General features: G+C 42.6%; 2 protein-coding genes across 2 annotated transcripts; one reads left to right on the top strand and one right to left on the bottom strand.

Moving 5' to 3' along the window:
• Positions 1-2: 2 nt before the first annotated feature.
• sart3 (spliceosome associated factor 3, U4/U6 recycling protein) lies at positions 3-11706 on the top strand. The gene is made up of 19 exons (XM_085475388.1): positions 3-280; positions 2815-2941; positions 3033-3137; positions 3222-3406; positions 3667-3772; positions 4129-4253; positions 4351-4506; positions 4633-4771; positions 5730-5837; positions 5951-6028; positions 6115-6173; positions 6507-6616; positions 8010-8122; positions 8230-8306; positions 8386-8557; positions 8651-9111; positions 9332-9484; positions 9600-9787; positions 9890-11706. The coding sequence occupies exons 1-19, from the start codon at positions 80-82 to the stop codon at positions 10074-10076; spliced, it is 2850 nt and encodes a 949-aa protein (XP_085331514.1). The 5' UTR covers positions 3-79; the 3' UTR covers positions 10077-11706.
• On the bottom strand, positions 11070-14552 carry ficd (FIC domain protein adenylyltransferase). Its single transcript, XM_085475390.1, has 2 exons — positions 13903-14552; positions 11070-13368 (listed from the first exon to the last, which is right to left on the bottom strand). The coding sequence occupies exons 1-2, from the start codon at positions 14171-14173 to the stop codon at positions 12287-12289; spliced, it is 1353 nt and encodes a 450-aa protein (XP_085331516.1). The 5' UTR covers positions 14174-14552; the 3' UTR covers positions 11070-12286.
• Between the last annotated feature and the right edge of the window lie 3464 nt (positions 14553-18016).

An 18016-nucleotide genomic window follows, 5' to 3' on the forward strand; every position in this document is an offset into this window, starting at 1 on the left:
GACCCGTGTTGACGGGCTCCGCCTCTCGTCGTCCCGCTGGCTGCTAGCAGGCTGTTACCAGGCAGATAGGCTTTCCAACATGGCAGCGTCAAGCAACGCAGAGCAAACGCAGTTGCAAGATATGGAGGAGGAAGATGCAGGGATGGAGGAGAGGGAGATGGAATCGGACGAAGAAGAGGAGGAAGGCATGGGAGTGGAAAATTCAGACGAAGACGAGGAGGACGATTCGTCGGAGGACGAGAAAGAAAATGAAGCCGAGATCCAGCGACTTGAGGAGCAGGTAATTAGCCAGCGTTAGCCGAGGGGCTAATGAGAATGAATGGGTGGTAAACACGGCCAGCCACAATCGGGTTGGCAGCATTAAAGCTGTGAACTCCTCCGTCATGACATGGTAGAGTAAAGGCAGAAAATATACGTGGCGTTGGTAGCTCTCGTTAACCAAAACATCTAAATATACAACCACGTCATTTATATAGCTGTCGTGATTAGCTGCCTTGCTAATGTGCGAGGCTAATAGTTCGCGTGCCTCGTATTCACACGCGCCTTTTTTGTTGCAGTCTCAGTCTACGGCGGGATCCCAGCGTTTAGTGTGGGTTAGAAAGAAAGTACAGTACAAACAAAAACAGTACACGCTGTGCTAACTTTAATGGGCGTCACGTGATCAGTGACCCCTTCACATAGCATTGAATCTGCTGTAGTCTTAAGTACGGAGAGTGCTTCTGCAGCGTCGCTGGTGTTGCGCTGAGTTGACTGTGTGGTAGGTGTAGCTCTCCTGCAACCTACAAATACACTCAAATATAGATCCAACTGCATGACTGTACACGAGTCCCTCTGCGAGCATCAGTGTGTGGTACTGCTGACTGTAGTGTGCTATATACAGAGATATGTTTTAAATATTCAGTCTCACTGCTGTAGCCCAAAAGTCTAACAGATCAAACTACAACCCACGAAACTACCTGAATTTTCAACCAACAACTCAACAAAATATAAACATTTGCTCTCATGAAGGATTGGGTTTAGTTTATTTAGGATACACAGGGTGCAGGGATTTTTTTGCATATAACAGATTTGTATTTTCACTAGAGATGGCACGATACCACTTTTTTATGTCCGATACCGATACCGATATCATAAATTTGGATATCTGCCGATACCGATATGAATCCGATATAGTGTTTTTTAATCAACAAAACTGTTTTTTAAAATATCTTGCTGCATTTTGCAAGTCTGCAAGTTCATACTCAAGTTTAAAACAACAACTACACTAAAGCTATTCTGTTATACCTGTATACAAAAAAAATATTTCATAGTTCAGCAATACTGATCAATCTAATAAACTTAAACCTACACCATCCTCCCTATTCTGGTATTTTAAAGAGTACTTAGCGTAAATATTAAGCAACCTAACTAATAGGGTTCCAACTCCCAGCAACAACAAAAATAAATAAATAAAAAATAGGGAACCACCCCTCACGCTCCACCTCATGATGCTTAATCAACGTAATCAACCTTAATTTGATGCAGTGTGAAAAAAAATGCACAGAAATCAATTATTTTTCAAGAAATATTAAATAGATTCAACATCTTTCTTCAACAAAATTGCAGACTGCACAGATGGTACCTTCCCAAAGGAAAATGTACTATAGCTTACTAGGGTATATATATTAGACTTAATAGTCACTATATACAGTAATTGACTTCTATTCATTTTACATCAAATTAAAACTTTGGGTGTCAGATAATTATTTATTAAAAGCTAGACATTTTAAATGAGAATAAGAAAGAAAAGTATGTCTTTGTGCCCCCTTTTCCCAGTTAATGCCCTATCGGCCCCCCTGGCTAAACTTTGCTAGATCCGCCCCTGCACAGTTACCAGCCGTCAGCTACGTAGAAAAAGATCCTGGTGTAGAAAGTAATATTAAATAAATTGTAACAACAGCTGATCAAGCTTAAACGTGCTGCTGTTGTTCAGCCGCTGGTTTGCTCTTTCTGGCGCAAAGTGGACCAAAAACAAACGAGAGAGACTCACGACAGAAAAGCCGATCAGCTGATCATTAGCAGTTTCACGATTGAAGTAGCAGCCGGAGAGCGAGAGGCAGTCGCTCGTTAAGCTTAACGTGGGAATGCTTTACAAACATTCAGAGATGGACTTACACACTTGCTTTACTTCTCTCGGGGATAACTTTGTCGGAGATGAAATGCCAGGTTGCTAGCGAAGCTCCAAATGCTATCCAGACCACCGACAGGTCCCGCATGCCACAGCTGCTCTATCACGTGATGCATACTGCTCCGACGTTCTGAGGCGAGTTACGGCGTGTTGCAAGTTTTGTGAGGTGCTTTCGTGATATTTAATGGATCGGATTACATTTTTTATTTTTCTCCGATATCCGATCCAGTAATTTAGGTCAGTATCGGACCGATACCGATACGTAATATCGGATCGGTCCATCTCTAATTTTCACCAAAGAGATCTTGGCCTGCCAAAAAGCTTCATAAAAATATTTTTACATTCATAGAGAGATATTAAATAAGGTAACACACTTTTCCTACATGCAAACCAATTGTAGCTGTTTTATGTGTTCACCTAAGAATCAAAAGATCCCTGGTGCGATCCTGGGAGAGGTTGCGTCATGAAGGGTAAAAATTCGGCCAAATCAAATATGCGGAGCTACCTGCTGTGGCGATCTCTTGTGAATGCAAGAACAGCTTAAAGTAGATTTTACATGCCAACCGATTATGATTTTGTGCCTACAAAACCCCTGAAGTGCATTGTCACGTATCTCATTTCTTCTTCATCTTTGTGTAACTCCTCAGCTGTCCATCAACGCTTTCGACTACAACTGCCATGTGGATCTTATCAAGCTGCTAAAGCAAGAAGGGGAACTTTTCCGCCTGCGAAAGGCGAGGCAGAAGATGAGTGAGCTTTTCCCTCTCACTGAAGGTCGGTGCACGGCTAACATGCTTCTGGGGTTGGAGGAATAAGCGGCTCTGCATTATTTACAACTGAAACCTTGTTTTTTTTAATCCCCCAGAGATCTGGCTGGATTGGCTCAAGGATGAAATCCGTCTGACTGAGGAGGAGCCAAACCGAGAGAAAGTATATGAGCTGTTTGAGAGAGCTGTTAAAGACTATATCTGTGAGTGCGCAACACCATCGCCACCACCTTCCGGCCTGATGATTAGTAATTACACGATCCTAACATTTAACTTTACACACACAGGCCCCGATATCTGGCTTGAGTACGCACAGTACTCGATCGGCGGTATGGGCTCACCAGGCGGAATCGACAGGGTGAGATCCATCTTTGAGAGGGCGGTGACAGCAGTGGGGCTTCACATGACCAAGGGACAGATGGTGTGGGAGGCGTACAGAGAGTTTGAGAACGCCATCCTGTCCACAGTACAGGTTTGTGCGCCCGTCACTAGGACAGAGTTCATCATTCACACATAAGCTATATTTGTGTTTTTGTATTGATTGTGTACATATGCCATATTGTTTCAACCATTGTCTTAGAAATTAAAAGCTAGTGGAAATAATTTTGTTTCCATGTTAATGATGTCAAATATAACACTTCTTCAGTTCAGATTGCTGACTTGAATTCTTTCCATGTTTAACCGAATGGCTTGTGCTTTAACACCCATGTTCTCTGCTGGCTTTCCTCTCAGCCTCCCCCTGGCAGGATTCCCAGCCGTGAGGAACAAGAGATGCTGAAGACCCAGCTCGAGCGAATCCATACACTGTTTCGCCGACAGTTGGCCATCCCCTTAATGGGTAAGCATGACGTGTCTTCTGGCCAGACTGGTTGCTGTAAAATGAGACAGATTCCTGTTGCGAGAGCCATATGTCAGAAATTACCCAGTTTAAAGAAAATGATGACGCTGGCTTTTAGGATAAAATTAACGTGTCAGAGTGACGAGTGCACTCCTCATTAGTTTACTGGAGAGGTAACCGGTTGTTTTGGTATCGTGTTGTTTTTCTCTGAGTGGAGAGCCGTGCCATTTCTGAAACATTTGAATCTCTAAATTTAAATGAAGCAACAGATAAAGTAGAACATAAACTGAAAAATGACTATCGACGGTGTGATGTAAATGTAAAATCTGTGATAACTGTGCTCTGCTGCTTTGTAGACATGGAAGGCACCTACGCAGAATATGAGGAGTGGTCCGAACATGGCGTCCCTGAGACGGTTGTGCATCAGTACAAGAAAGCTGTGCAGCAGATGGAGAAGTGCAAACCGCTTGAGGAGGCACTGGTAATGCACTTTGCTAAATATGATGTCCATTCGTTCTCTGTAATGTTTTTAAATGATGTTGATCGTTTTTGTGAACGCTGCTGTTGTTTTGCTGCAGATGGTAGCAGAAACTCCCAAGTTAGCAGAATATCAGGCCTACATCGACTTTGAACTAAAGGAGGGCGACCCAGCACGGATCCAGATAACCTTTGAGCGTGCTCTGTCAGAGAACTGCCTGGTGCCAGACATGTGGGCCAAATACACCACATACCTCGTGAGTTGTTGGTCACACACACACACACACACACCCCGTCTAATGTATAAAACCTTGCTGTTCATCTCGTTCTTTTTTCAGACTGTTTTAACCATTTTTAACTATTTTTCTTTCTGTGATCGTCAGGATCGTCAGCTGAAGTTCAAAGACTTGGTTCTCTCCACTCACGAACGTGCAGTCAGGAACTGCCCCTGGACCATGGGACTGTGGAAGAGCTACCTGCTTGCTCTGGAGAGGCACGGAGCCGACCATCAGACCGTGTCAGGTAAGAACACGAGCACAGCTCGAAGCTGTTCACACAAGAGCGCCCGCTGCTTTCAATATTGAAACTATTTGAACTCCTTTTTTTTTTTTCCTTCATAACAAATACGACTGAAAAAGATTGATATGATTTTTCAGTGGAATTTAATTTGCGTTCATTTTGAATGGATGTGCATTGGTTTTAGAGACAAACTGATAATTGTTCTCATTATAAGTGATGATTTTGTTTATTTCATTTATTATAAACAGAATTTACAAGTATTTGTGGAAGCAATTACTAACACAGGATGAATATTAACTTAGTAATAATGAAACCACAAAGCAGAATAAACAAACTATGTTTGAGTTTAAAAAGATTGAGCTGTGTGACTAATGAAATGTGGAAAAATGTAACCTTTCTTAACCTTGCCTGACTTCCAAGTATGTAAGAGTTTAAAAAAAATGATTGGATGGACTTGGCTCCATCATTATAAGATCACGTAGGCCTGCACATTTTTGTGTTTATTTTTTCTTGGAAGTTGCTAAGGGAGACCAGTCCTTATCACATTTATATTAAATGTGATGACAAAAAGGCAAAATTAGTCCATAATATGGCCTGCTCCCTGAAAAATACAGCATATTTACGATGTGAGATGTGGAAATATTTTATTTTAACTTGCAGTATAGTTATTTCTTTGTTTTCTGAAAAAAACCTGACTATCCTAATCTGGTTTATTATGACTTTTATGGTTAATGTCTACCGCTGTAGCCCATAAAGAGTCATAAAACAGGCAATAGATGAAACCAAACACAACCCGAATTTTACCTTGATATTAAATCATTAGCATTATAAAGGATAATGAAAGACGTGTGCTTGTCTTTCATTCATTTTAAAACCACCTTGAATTTATTGAAAATACTAACGACCTTATGGAGAAATGTTGTCGTCTGATGTGTATTATTCTCTTTTGTCTTCCACGCAGACGTCTTTGAGAAGGCACTAAATGCAGGCTTCATTCAGGCTACCGATTACGTGGAAATTTGGCAGGCGTACCTCGACTACTTGAGGAGACGCGTGGATTTCAGTAAAGGTGAGAGCGGTTTCGTGTCATGAACATTTTGTATGTCAAAAAAAACCAAAACACAACTCAAATAATTTATTTGATGATGTGTTACCTTGTGTTTTTTTGTTTTTTTTTTGCAGAGTCCAGCAAAGAGTTAGAGGAGTTACGAGCAGCCTTCTCTCGATCTCTGGACTACATGAAACACGATGTCGAAGAGCGTAAGCAGACGGCACCGACATCTATTTTTGCTGTCTTCTTGTCCTGGTTTAGTTTTCACATTATTCACCTTCCTTTGTCACTATAGGGTTTGGTGAAAGTGGCGATCCTTCTTGTATCATCATGCAGATCTGGGCACGGATAGAGGTAAGCGGTGTTACTATGACAACCGTTTTCAGGAGCATGCAGTGTGTAGTAGTGTTGTTGGATTGTGGCGAGTAAATCAGTTAGCACAGTAGAATGAGCCAGGTCAAATCACGTAACAAAAGAAGTAAGCTTCTTTATTTAAATTAGGCCTTAAATAAAGAGTTAATATAGCTCCACAGCTTCCTACAGACATGTTTGAGTCACAGTAGAATCACTTGTAAAAATCACCTTTAGCCTCTTTGTAATGAGATGGAGGGTAAAGGCGTTCTCACTGACAACTTGGATACAGGAGTTATTGTGTTTGTCATATAGATGTTTCCTTTTCCTTGTCAGGCACTTCACTGCAAGAACATGCAGAAGGCCAGAGAACTGTGGGACAGCATCATGACAAAAGGAAACGCCAAGTATGCCAACATGTGGCTCGAGTACTACAACCTGGAAAGGTCTGTGACTTTGTCTTTGTCTCTTCTTCATTTACTTCTAAGTAGTGCATTATACAATATATACACCCTACATTGTTGTGCAAAGGTCTCAAGCCCACCACTCATTTCTTTATATATTGCTACCAAGGAGACAGACTTTCTTGTAGTCATTTGTAAAGCAGTCTCCGGGTTCCTGAAGGTCTTTCAAAGACTCTCTTTGGACATTAGTGATGTGTCGGTCGCGAACGAAACGGCTCTTAGAGCCGAGTCTTTGAAGTGAACGACGCAAGCCGTTATTGGGAGTCGTGGTTTTTTTTCCTTCTCTCACTTTATTACATTTTATGTGGAGTGAATAAATAAAAGTATATTTACGGTGGCCCCTACAGACAAAGCACGTACAAACTCCAAAACACGTACAAAACACAACAGAAGTGCTCCAGGATGCTGGGCGCAGTGTTGAGCTTTTGTTATCTTGTGGCTACACAAGCCAGCAAGTACCAACGACCGTATTTGGTGTGTGGTAGTAACAGGTAAATGAACATTTTTTTAATTATTTGAATATATATGAGTGCCTGTGTATAAATACACAAACAATACACATATGCTTTCAATTGTGTAATTTAAGTGATCTAGTAGCTCTGCTTTGGAAGTTCAGGTAATGCTAGAAATGTGCTTTGGAGCTTGGACGTGCTTTGTCTCTAGGGGCCACCGTATATAATTATATATAAATATATCTAAATAAAACCACAGGTTTTTTTTTTTACACTAGTAATTCCTTTTGTGCGTAATTTTATATTGTTGTTAATAATAAATTAATTAAAGCAACAAAACGACCTGAAGAGCCGGTTGGGAGCTGAAAGAGCCGGTTCTCTAAAAAGAGCCAGAAATCCCATCACTGTTGGACATTGGCTGCTTTCTCGCTCATTTTCAGTCCAGACTATTTAGCTGACCACATTCAGAAGAATGTCTTTTTGTTGTTGAGGCGTTATTTCAATCTATGAAAAGAACCAAATATAACACAATTAGAAAGTTACAAGGTAAGAATTTTGCACAGACAAACAAGGTGATTTCCAACCAGCTAGAACTTGGCATATCTCAACATGTGTGCCCTTAAAAAAACAATGAAACTTGTCAAGTGGATGACAACAGAAAAAGTGTCGGGCTTAAAAAAACTATGCAGAGCAGATGAACAGTATCTGTTATTTACCGGCAGTTTGTCCAAATGTATTTGACTGCACATCGTTTCACAGTCAACATGTTGACTGCACACTCACAGTACACACATGCAGTACATGTCAGTGTAATTGGAATTTTCAGTGTGCGAGTTAGACGGGACATGCCTGACTGGGAAAAACTTTCTAACTAAAAAAATGGGTGTGCTTGATGGTTTTTGCTTTTTTTTTTTAATCTTCAGGTCATACGGGGACTCGATTCACTGTCGAAAAGCTCTCCACAGAGCAGTTCAGTGCACCTCAGACTACCCGGAGCATGTATGTGAAGTCCTGCTCAGCTTTGAGAGAGTGGAAGGTGAGCCTCAAACTAAAAATGATTAGAAATTCATTATAAATCATTATTTTTAAGAAAAGGGAGAATTTGACACAGTATGGCTTTATACTACACGTTCCCACCTACAGGTTCTCTGGAGGACTGGGACTTCGCCGTGCAGAAGACAGAGACCCGGCTGAACAGGATTAATGAACAGCGAGCGAAGGTAGGAGCAGTACTGCACCGGCCAGGTGTATCGTTTGGCTGCCTTTGGCTAATGTTACCATGTTCTGACCATCTGTTAGGCAGCTGAGAAAGAAGCCAACCTAGCTCGGCAAGAGGACGAGAGAGCTGAGCAGCGGCGGAAAGCCAAGGTAGAAAAGAAGGCTCAGAAGAAGGTCCAGAAGGGAACGCGAGCTGGGGAGAAGAGGAAAGCAGAACAGGACGATTATCAAGATGAATGGAATGAGGACGCAGGTGAAATGGACTCCTTAGCTGATGGACTAATTCTTTTTTTTTAACCAAAACTAAGTGTGATTCTAACTTTTTGTTTCTCTGTGACATAACAAGGTCCTAAAAGGCACCGAGGAAACGCTGACCAACCCACAGATGAGTACATGGAGACAGAGACTGGACTCTTTGGAAAGGCCACGCCCCCTGGATATAAGCCTGCTCCGCCTGCTACTAAAAAAGCCCCACAAGGAGCAGCAGCAGCAGCTCCGTCTGCCCACAGGCAGAACGAAGACAACCCGGAGCTTCGAAATGACAACAGCAGCGTGTTCGTCAGCAATCTGGCGTACACCCTGGAGGAGCCAGAGGCGAAACTCAGGACGCTGTTTGAGACCTGTGGTCCAATCAAGCAGATTCGCCCCATCTTTACTGGTAAAGGAAGCTTCAGAGGCTACGGTTATATACAGTTTGAATCCCCAGTGTCAGTCCCTGAAGCCCTGAAGCTGGACCGACGGGACGTGGAGGGCAGGCCTGTGTTTGTGTCACCCTGTGTCGACAAAAACAAAAATCCTGACTTTAAGGTAAGCGTGGCTCAGTTCCTGCATTTGTGTTGAACTTAGACGCCTCATCATTTTTATTCATTTAATACAGCTATCAATGCCACTTCACCCAGTCCAAGATTATTATTGTAGGGGCTAAAATATTGTGAAGCACATAATTCAATTAGTTTTTCATCCAGCTTGGCTAACATGATTGGAGCATGCAGTGCAAAGTGATATCTTCACGCTTATGTCCTTGTAGGTGTTTAAATACAACACGATGATGGAGAAACACAAAATTTTCATCTCTGGACTGCCGTTCTCGTGCACTAAGGAGCAGCTGGCGGAAATCAGCAAAAATCACGGCACCGTCAAAGAAGTTCGTTTGGTCACGTATCGCTCAGGAAAACCCAAGGTGAGGAATAAAGAGCACAGCGGTGAGATGATGGAGCTAGTGATCGCTGCCTTCGACCCACACGCAGGGCGAAGTTGTTGGTGTGTTAACCCTCTTATGCTGTGTGGCTCTGCAGGGTCTGGCATATGTTGAGTTCGCAGATGAAACCCAGGCCTCTCAGGCAGTGCTGAAAATGGACGGCATAGAAGTGGAGGGCAACAAAATCTCTGTTGCTATAAGCAACCCTCCTCGCAGAAACACGATAGATAAGCCTGGGTCGAGCAGGCCCACGGGAGACGCCATGCCTCGCCAGGTGTACGGAGCGTAAGTTTCCCAAAATGTTTGCAATTGCTCTTCCCTGATTCCCAGATCTATATTGGTAATAAAGACAGGAAACAAATTTGACTGTTTTCCTTTTTTTCCCAGGAGAGGGAAAGGACGCACCCAGCTCTCCATGCTCCCTCGTTCCCTCCACCGACAATCCGTGCCCGCCGGGAAAGTGGAGAACGGGAGCGCTGCGGATGGAGAGCCAGCCAGCGCAGCAGGAAATGCAGCCGGAGAGCCGAAGCAGTTGTCAAATTCAGACTTTGCCAAGATGCTCCTCAACATGTGAGAAGACAGGCAAGAGCGTGACGACCGCCTTCACACTGAAAGCCATCTTGTGTCCTTACAAATGGATGTCCTTGATTAATTTTTTTTTCTTTTTCGTAACCGGTTACCTGATGTCCCTTTAATCCCGGTCATGCTCTCACCATCCGTTCTGCGAGGTTGCCTTAAATCCCCATCACGAGCCCTTTTCAAAGAGCGTTTCGGATTGTTTTTGATGGGTGTGTTTTGAAGATGGCAGCCAGGATGTTTTATTAAAAGTGTATCATATTTGTGTGTAAATATACTGTATCTAAAATTGTTGCAAGGTTTCCTTTTTTTGTTTTTCTCTTTTGTTGTTGTTGTTGTTGTGCACTGTAAGGGATTTTAACAGAAGCATATGGGAGAGTATTTTTTTAAATATTCAAAACAGCCAAACTTGTGAATGTTGTTTTAAATAGGTATATGCAAAAGTTTGGACGTGGTGTAATATAGTCGGTGTGTGTACATAATGTTGGATGTGCTAGTGGTGAAAAGACACTCTCCAGATGTTTTTAAGGAGCCGAAATAGTTTTATTTCCTGACCTTCTAGTACAGCTGATTCATTATTTTTTATGTAACATCATCAATGAGTCTCCGTCAACTACCGTACTAATGTCCAGTATTATTATGCTATAGAGACCTCTAAAGCTACCGTCAACAAAAAAACAAGACCTTTTAAGACGGTGTGAAAGCTGCTGTCCTGCAGCACACAGCTGATGCTTGAGTTAGTGTTCACAAATCTGTTTTAAGTAACCCTGCTTATATTTTTTATGTTTCCATGCGTGGCCCGTCTGTTCAGGTGGAGAACGTCAGTCACCTTTAAAGAGGAACGAAGGGTACCTGCCTGAAATTTAAGAGGGTGCACATAAGCAGGAAGCTGGTGATTCTGAAGTGCTTTGATGGCAGGAAACACCTGGCTTCACGTGGGCTTCGTGAGCCTGTAGTCACTCAGAAAGAAGAAAGGCTTTGTCCTTCAAGGCAGTTTTCAGTCATTAGTTTTGTCTACATTGGCAAATTTTTAATTGGCTTTCAGATTATTTGATCTTAACTCTTAGCGAAAATTACCACAGCAGATTATTTAGTAAAAAAAGAGTCACTTGCAGCACTCTCATTTAATATTGAAAGAAGTAAAAAAAAAAAAAAAAGTGAATATAAACTCAAGCTGTTTTTATAAGTGCGGTTTGGTTTTCTTTAGTCGACGGCACTCTCTGGAAAAACAAGAGAATGGTCAGAATCTATGCAGTTCCCATTTCAGTAATCCCATGTTTCAGGGGGTCGATCAGCTGTCCACTTGTCTTGTTTTACACATTAATAAAATTCTGTTTGTGTACATGATACTCGGTAAACACGTTTAAAAAAAAAAAAAAAGGTCAGCATAGTTTGTGATGAATCTTAAGTTTTCAAAACATGTAATACAAGCTGTATGTATTGCTCTCACCGCAGTGGCCTAATTTAAAAAAAGGAGAAAAAAAAGTTGAAGTTGTAGAAGTCACCTTCTGTTTTGTCTATACTAAAAAGGTTGTATTATGTGCATTGCCGTTTGTATAATTTCTATAGTCAGTGTTTTACATTTGGAGTAGAGGTAAATAATAAAAGGCTATTTTTTGTTCGTTTAATCTCAGTATTTATTTTTGTGCTTTTTCACTTTCATTCTTTGAAATCATGTCATGTTTCTTTTCCCTCCCTTCTTTTCTGGTCTGAAACTTGTTTTAATAAAGTCATACAAATGATGCCCTACTTTGCTCATTGTAGACCACTTTTATTTTAAAATAAATAAGAAAATACAGGAAAGTGCATTACAGTGTCTGGAGACATCATCTTTACGTCAAAGAACTAAATGTTCACCGTGCACATCCGCAGTTGAAACGGAAGATTCAAGTCCGACAGAAATCTTGTTTTGTTTCCTGTTTCCTATGATAGAGAATTAAAACGCCTAAACTCTCCCACAACACAACTTTTCCTTGCGTGGGAAAATTAGGGCGTGGTAAAGCAAACCTGACACGACAAAAAGCAAATTTCAGTTCACCTTCCTGAAGCAGGCTGATGAATTCAGCAGGCACAGAATCCAAACTGTGACGAGGGAATGATGGGTATGATGTGGACAAAGGAATTCGCATTTTATGATGAGCTCTAAAATGAAATGACATCTATGTTTGCATGCCAGTGTTGCCATGCTCCTGTATCCCTACCCTATGGTCAGTTGTGGAATGGGATGGTCTGCTTGCAGTCGAAACAGGTCTGGTCCTGGCCTGCTCCCGGCAGCCCCACGGCGTGCTCCGTAGTAGAAATCAACAACGTGTCCAAAGTTATTTCTGTACATTTGGCTATGAAGCGGATGAAGGGCCGCACATCACCCTCGTTGGCTGTGTCCAGAGCGGCGTAGTATTCAGCCCGTTGTTCCTTGCGGATAGTAATTGGTGGGTATCTCGCTTGCATGAGCACGAGGTTCATGAGCAGCCGCGACGTACGTCCGTTGCCGTCAACAAATGGGTGTATGTACACCAGTTTATAGTGGGCGAGTGCAGCATATTCCACGGGGTGAAGCTGCAGCGCCTCGTCGGAGTTGAGCCACTGAACGAGCTCCTGCATGTGTCTCTGCAGGTCCCGAGGGTGAGGAGGGATGTGGTGGCCCACAAACACCTGATTGGTGCGCAGCCTCCCTCCTTCCACGGGGTCTACGTAGCCGAGCACCCGCCGGTGGATCTCCAGGATGTCGTTGACGGTGATGGCTCCTGATCTGGACAACAGCGTCGTGTTGATGTACTTCATGGCCGCATCCACCCCGATTGCCTCGTTCTGCTCCTGCAGGCTCTTTCCGGGGACGGCGTAACGCGTCTCAATGATATGACGGATCTCTGACAGCGTGAGCGTGCTGCCTTCGATGGCCACGGTGTGGTAGATGTGGTGGTAGTAGGTCTCCTCCATCACTCGGCGGAATGCAGAGTTCCCTTTAGGAATGGACATAAGCTGGCGCACTTTACTGTCGATGATGCTGAAGTAACGCTGATCGATCTCTTCCACCAGGGGAAGGGTCCGGTCTCGGCTAACCAGAGCTCTCTCGTTGCACGGTGAGATGGCCAGGGCCTTGGTGTACAGGTGATCTGCCTGGACGACATCCTTCTCCTCCTCTAAAATGGTCCCCAGCTCCGTCAGGGCATCCACGAAGTCTGGGTTCATGCTAAGTGCATGCACCAGCAGCTTGTGAGCCTTCTCCCTCTTCCCAAGTTTCTTCATCTCCTGAGCCAACTGCAGTGCAGCTTTGGCCTCCAGCTCCATCTCTGCAATCACGACATGATTGACAGGGTGAGCAGTGAAGATGCAGTAAAACAGCAGGTCATGTCATGACAAAATATGAATAAATTCATTAATTAATTAAAAAAAAAACGTTATTACACTTGGATGAACTAGAATTTTCAACAACTTCAGAAATCATTCAGGGAACTAATATTCAATTTAAAACACTGAAGCCGCAAATTTGTTATTTTTACATTTAGTTGTTGTGCTTCCTCTTTTTCCTTAACAGTTCGCTGGTCTTCACAGTTAGAAAACAGTGTGAAAATACCTACAATTTGCAGAGGATTTGGAGAATTACAAGCTGACGTCTTCACAATGTCATCATTCAGAAATCCCAACATACAGGAAAAACCAATACGATCAGAGCTTGAAAGCGATAAAGGGAACGCAGTTTTCTCTATAAATTTGTTAAATTAAGCCCTACATGAGTTCACACCGGCCTTCTTTCTCGACATATGGTTAATATTGTTCTGCATATGGCACTAAGCTGACCTCCACAGTAAATAACGTGAGTGTACCTTTGGTCGGCTTGGGCCTCTGAGGCAGCAGATCAAGAGCAGTGAAGGGGACGGTGAGGCTGGTGGACTGCACAGCTGGATGCTGCTGTGGACTTCCCCACAGCTGGCAGCGGAGCAGAGCGATGCCTCTCAGGGAGGCACAGCACTGATCCTCCACCCCAACCATGGGCATCAGGAGCGCCACGAGTGAGCCGAGGGCGATGCAAAGCAGCGGGCCCCATCCTCCTAGGACACGGGCGCTGTAGTAACTCCACACCTTCACAGCAGCCATGAGGACCCCTGGTTAAATCCTCCATCTTCTGGTGTAATGCCCCCCATCTAATTTCACTCCAGCATGGAGACCCGAAAGGTGGCGAACAGGAGGAAAACGAGCAGCATGGCAGCTGCCGCGAGAGATCAACTAAACGAGACAACTTTTAACGCCCGTAAGTTAGGAAGCAAGCTACCTTTAGCTACAAACGGAGGCTCTAAACCTTAAGCTAACTTAACGACTAAACGGCGGCTGGCTTTTTGTCAGAGTCGGAACAGCTGTACACATAATACACACATCTCCAACTTCCTTAGGCTCAACGTTTGAACATCCTCGAATATCATTGGTCCGAAGTGTATTGAAGGGCAGAGCCGATTGGGTGAAAATACAGCAATACAACTCTCGTTTCGTAGCCGTCCCTGATTGGCTGAGTCATGGAAACCTTTTCCCCGAGTTTTACCTTTCAGGGACAAGAGCGACATTATGTAATCAGTAGGTATCTAATGTAATCTAATTTATTTTTTAGTTATGGGGTATTTTAAACATGTAAAAGAAGAAACAAATCCTATTTAAAGCCCCTCTATTGCCAAAGATCAAGGCTGTAGAGAAATCTTGAAACACAACTGGGTACTTATTTTGTAGTTATTTGAAAGCATTATATAAATTAGCTTTCATTTCTGTGTTCAGTGAGATCTCAAGCTACATGTTTAGAATCTCCACACAAATTAGATTTTTAAAAATTCACAAAAGTTTATTTCTTTGCTGCAAAATAGGGGTTTAAAACGCCCCCATACTTCGACCATCATTGTGGATCTCTCCCTTAATATTTTAGTGCCCTCTTGCTCATCTTATACAATCTCCTTTGCTTTGACCTGTTATCGAAGAAAGAAAAAGCAACAACTCACTTCCATCCTTATCGGTGCCTCGTCCTCTCTTCAGGAGATCCAGAATCTATTAATATGTAAATATTTTTTACATTTTAAAAGCCAATGAGAGTGAAAGACTCACCTAATGCAGACCAAATCTACCTACAGGTGCAAACAGAGTAATTTCACAGATCATGTTTGCAGGATCTGGGCGGGCACAGCATTTTTCCACATTTAGAAAAATAATTTTTTTTTTTAAGTAAGTAAGTTTAAGTATTTCACTGTCAAACTCTGAATATAGCTCATTCTGTTCAAATATGAAACCTTTTTTAAATTTCAGGTTATATTCATTCATGCAATTTTGCAGTGTTTGAGACATAAACACAACAAAAGATCATTTTGATTTGACAAGTCAGGGTAAACAACATACAGTCCTGTGAAAAAGGAAGTTGTCAAAGCACTCTGTAACCATCATCATCATCATCATCATCATCATCATCATCATCATCATCATGGTGCATTCCTGTGAAACACTAAATACTCCCTATGGGGTTGTAGAACCACTGTTAGCAGCAACAACCAATGTAATCACTTTCTGTATGACTTCATCAGTCTCTCACTTTGTTGTGGGTGAAATTTGTCTCATTCTTCTCCACAGTGCTGCTTCAGTTCATTGAGGTTTGTGGTATTCGTTTATACACAGCTCTCTTAACCACCTAGTCTGGGCCATTGCAACATCTTGATTATTATTTTTTTCAGCCATTCTCTTGTATATTTGCTGCTGTGCCTGGGATCATTGTCCTGTTGCGTGATTTAGTATCAGCCAAGCTTGAGCTGTTTGACTGATGGCCTCACATTTTACTTTGGCTTCAAGGTATCCAGGTGCTGTGGCTGCAAAACAAACCCAAATCATCACCTCTCTACATAGCGAAACATCTCCTCTTTGGTCTCGTCTGTCTAAAGGACATTTGGGATGAATTTGCTTGGATGTTCCTGGGAAGATCGTAGCATCATGTTAACACACATCTAAATGCTCCAGAGCAATAAAACTGCCAGAAATTCTGCATTTATGCTTACACTTGCTGAAGATAAATGAATCAAATGCATTTGATGAGCAGAACCTGGTTGTTACCTATCCCTTTTGCTTTGGAACCAGTAAGGGTGTACTTGTCCCCACAGCAGTAGTCGTCTTAGATACAGCTGTTTGTACAGCTGCAGCTCTTCTAAACCCAAAATAAAACAATTCTCCTCTCCAAATTTGTAATGCACCCACTTCATCAGGTCTTAAGGTAATAAGCAGGCATATCAAGCAAAATGCAATCACCATGAGGAGATGTAAATCTAGTGTTCTCTGGTAATTACACTGTTTCTTTTTAGTCTAGCACCTGGATTTGCCCGTTTCAATCCCAAACCCGACTGCCAGCTCTTGCACTGCTTCTGGTCATAACAGGAAGCTACTTTCAATTCCTCCACCTGTGACCATAAACTGGGAGTAACTGGTTCTAGGAAATAAATAGACCAATATTTAAAAGACACACTTCACCTCCATTTGCCCTTCTTCTGCCAGCAGAATGTAAACTCCCTAACAAACAGATGAGGGCAGCATTGCTTTTTACGCAAACAACTCGGTCTCTGTCCAGCATATCCTCTAAAGACTGCAGCAGCGCTCTTGGCCTCAAAATCACTATGATCAGGATTCAAAGCCATTGCTATCAAGTCTTTGAATATAACAAAAAAGGAACCCATGCTCGTATAAACCAAGAGTAACATCCTCATCCTCAGCTTCTTTCTCTAGTGACATTTTAGTAATCCTTCTCATCTGTTTATCTCTTTGTCCTTCACATCACTGCCATTCTATTAGGCTTTATATATGTCTTTTAAAGCTTAATGTGCATCCTCTGTTTATAGTAAAATGGCTTTTATAGAGATTACCACCTGCTGTGGACAGCTTGAGGTGCTGAGGATATATTTCTGGCTGCGCGCCAACGCCAACACTATTAGGCATATCTTCAGCAGATGGCCATGGCGGGCTATCAGCTCTAAATAGCTGGTATTCACGCACAGCCTGTAACTCTGCAGCAACACACTCTCACCACAGGTATCTCAGGGGAGGTTATGAATTAGCAGCCATTCTAAGGTCCGTCTGAAATCTGAGGTTTTGAATTCACTGCACCCTTTTCTGCAGCTGCACACTAACATCATTTCCCACCACAGAGCCTTTGTTGTTCTGACCCACAGCAATTTCGCCTTGGAGGATAATGGCGCTTGCTTGACTTGCATTATTTCTTTACCTGTGTTATTCATGCAGACTTCTCAATGCAAATAGGAGGGTATAGTGGTAAAGGGTGTATTTATGTCGCCATGTCTTCTCTGAGAGTCTGACTGGAGAAAAGAGAGGAAGGAAGATAGAAAACTTGGGAAAATATTTAATCAGTATTCTCCCAGTGATGAGCTGTGATTGGTGCAAATACACCTGCTGGGGCACCTTTTTGTTTTTAAACTTAACTTTAATTGCACCAAATGTAATTTTGGTATTTGGCTCAAAAGAACCTGCCATCGATAATATGTGAAGTATGGCTGTGGAGAAGCACACAAGGTCCCTCCGAACACTTTTCACTCATGGTCAAATAGTGCATCATGGCCAAAATCTAAGGTACTAAAGCACAATCATCACCAGAGCCAAAATCACAGCCTGCCTCAATCAGCCTTGGCAGCAATCAGCGAGGGTTAAGTGAAGCAGCTTCTGTAGTTATCTGACTTCAAAGTGAGCTTCTCAGAAGCACCACGCTGCTGAGGGCTCAGCTACTTTGTCTGTGGCTGCAGTTACCAGCTGCTTATTTCCTATTCACTTACTTCAGAACTGCATATTGGTTTAACAGACATCGGCACAGCGACGTAACTGGTGACACCTTGTGGTTTGTCAACTCCCTTTTTTGAGACCCAGATGGTGTTTTGGCCATCGCCTTTTTGGTTTTGAATGAGACCTTACAAGCGAAGG

This window comes from Copadichromis virginalis, linkage group LG12 (genome assembly GCF_057382275.1).
Source record: "Copadichromis virginalis isolate Kocher_CV1m ecotype Utaka linkage group LG12, C_Virginalis_male_GT1.1, whole genome shotgun sequence".
In the NCBI taxonomy this organism is placed as follows: Eukaryota; Metazoa; Chordata; class Actinopteri; order Cichliformes; family Cichlidae; genus Copadichromis; species Copadichromis virginalis.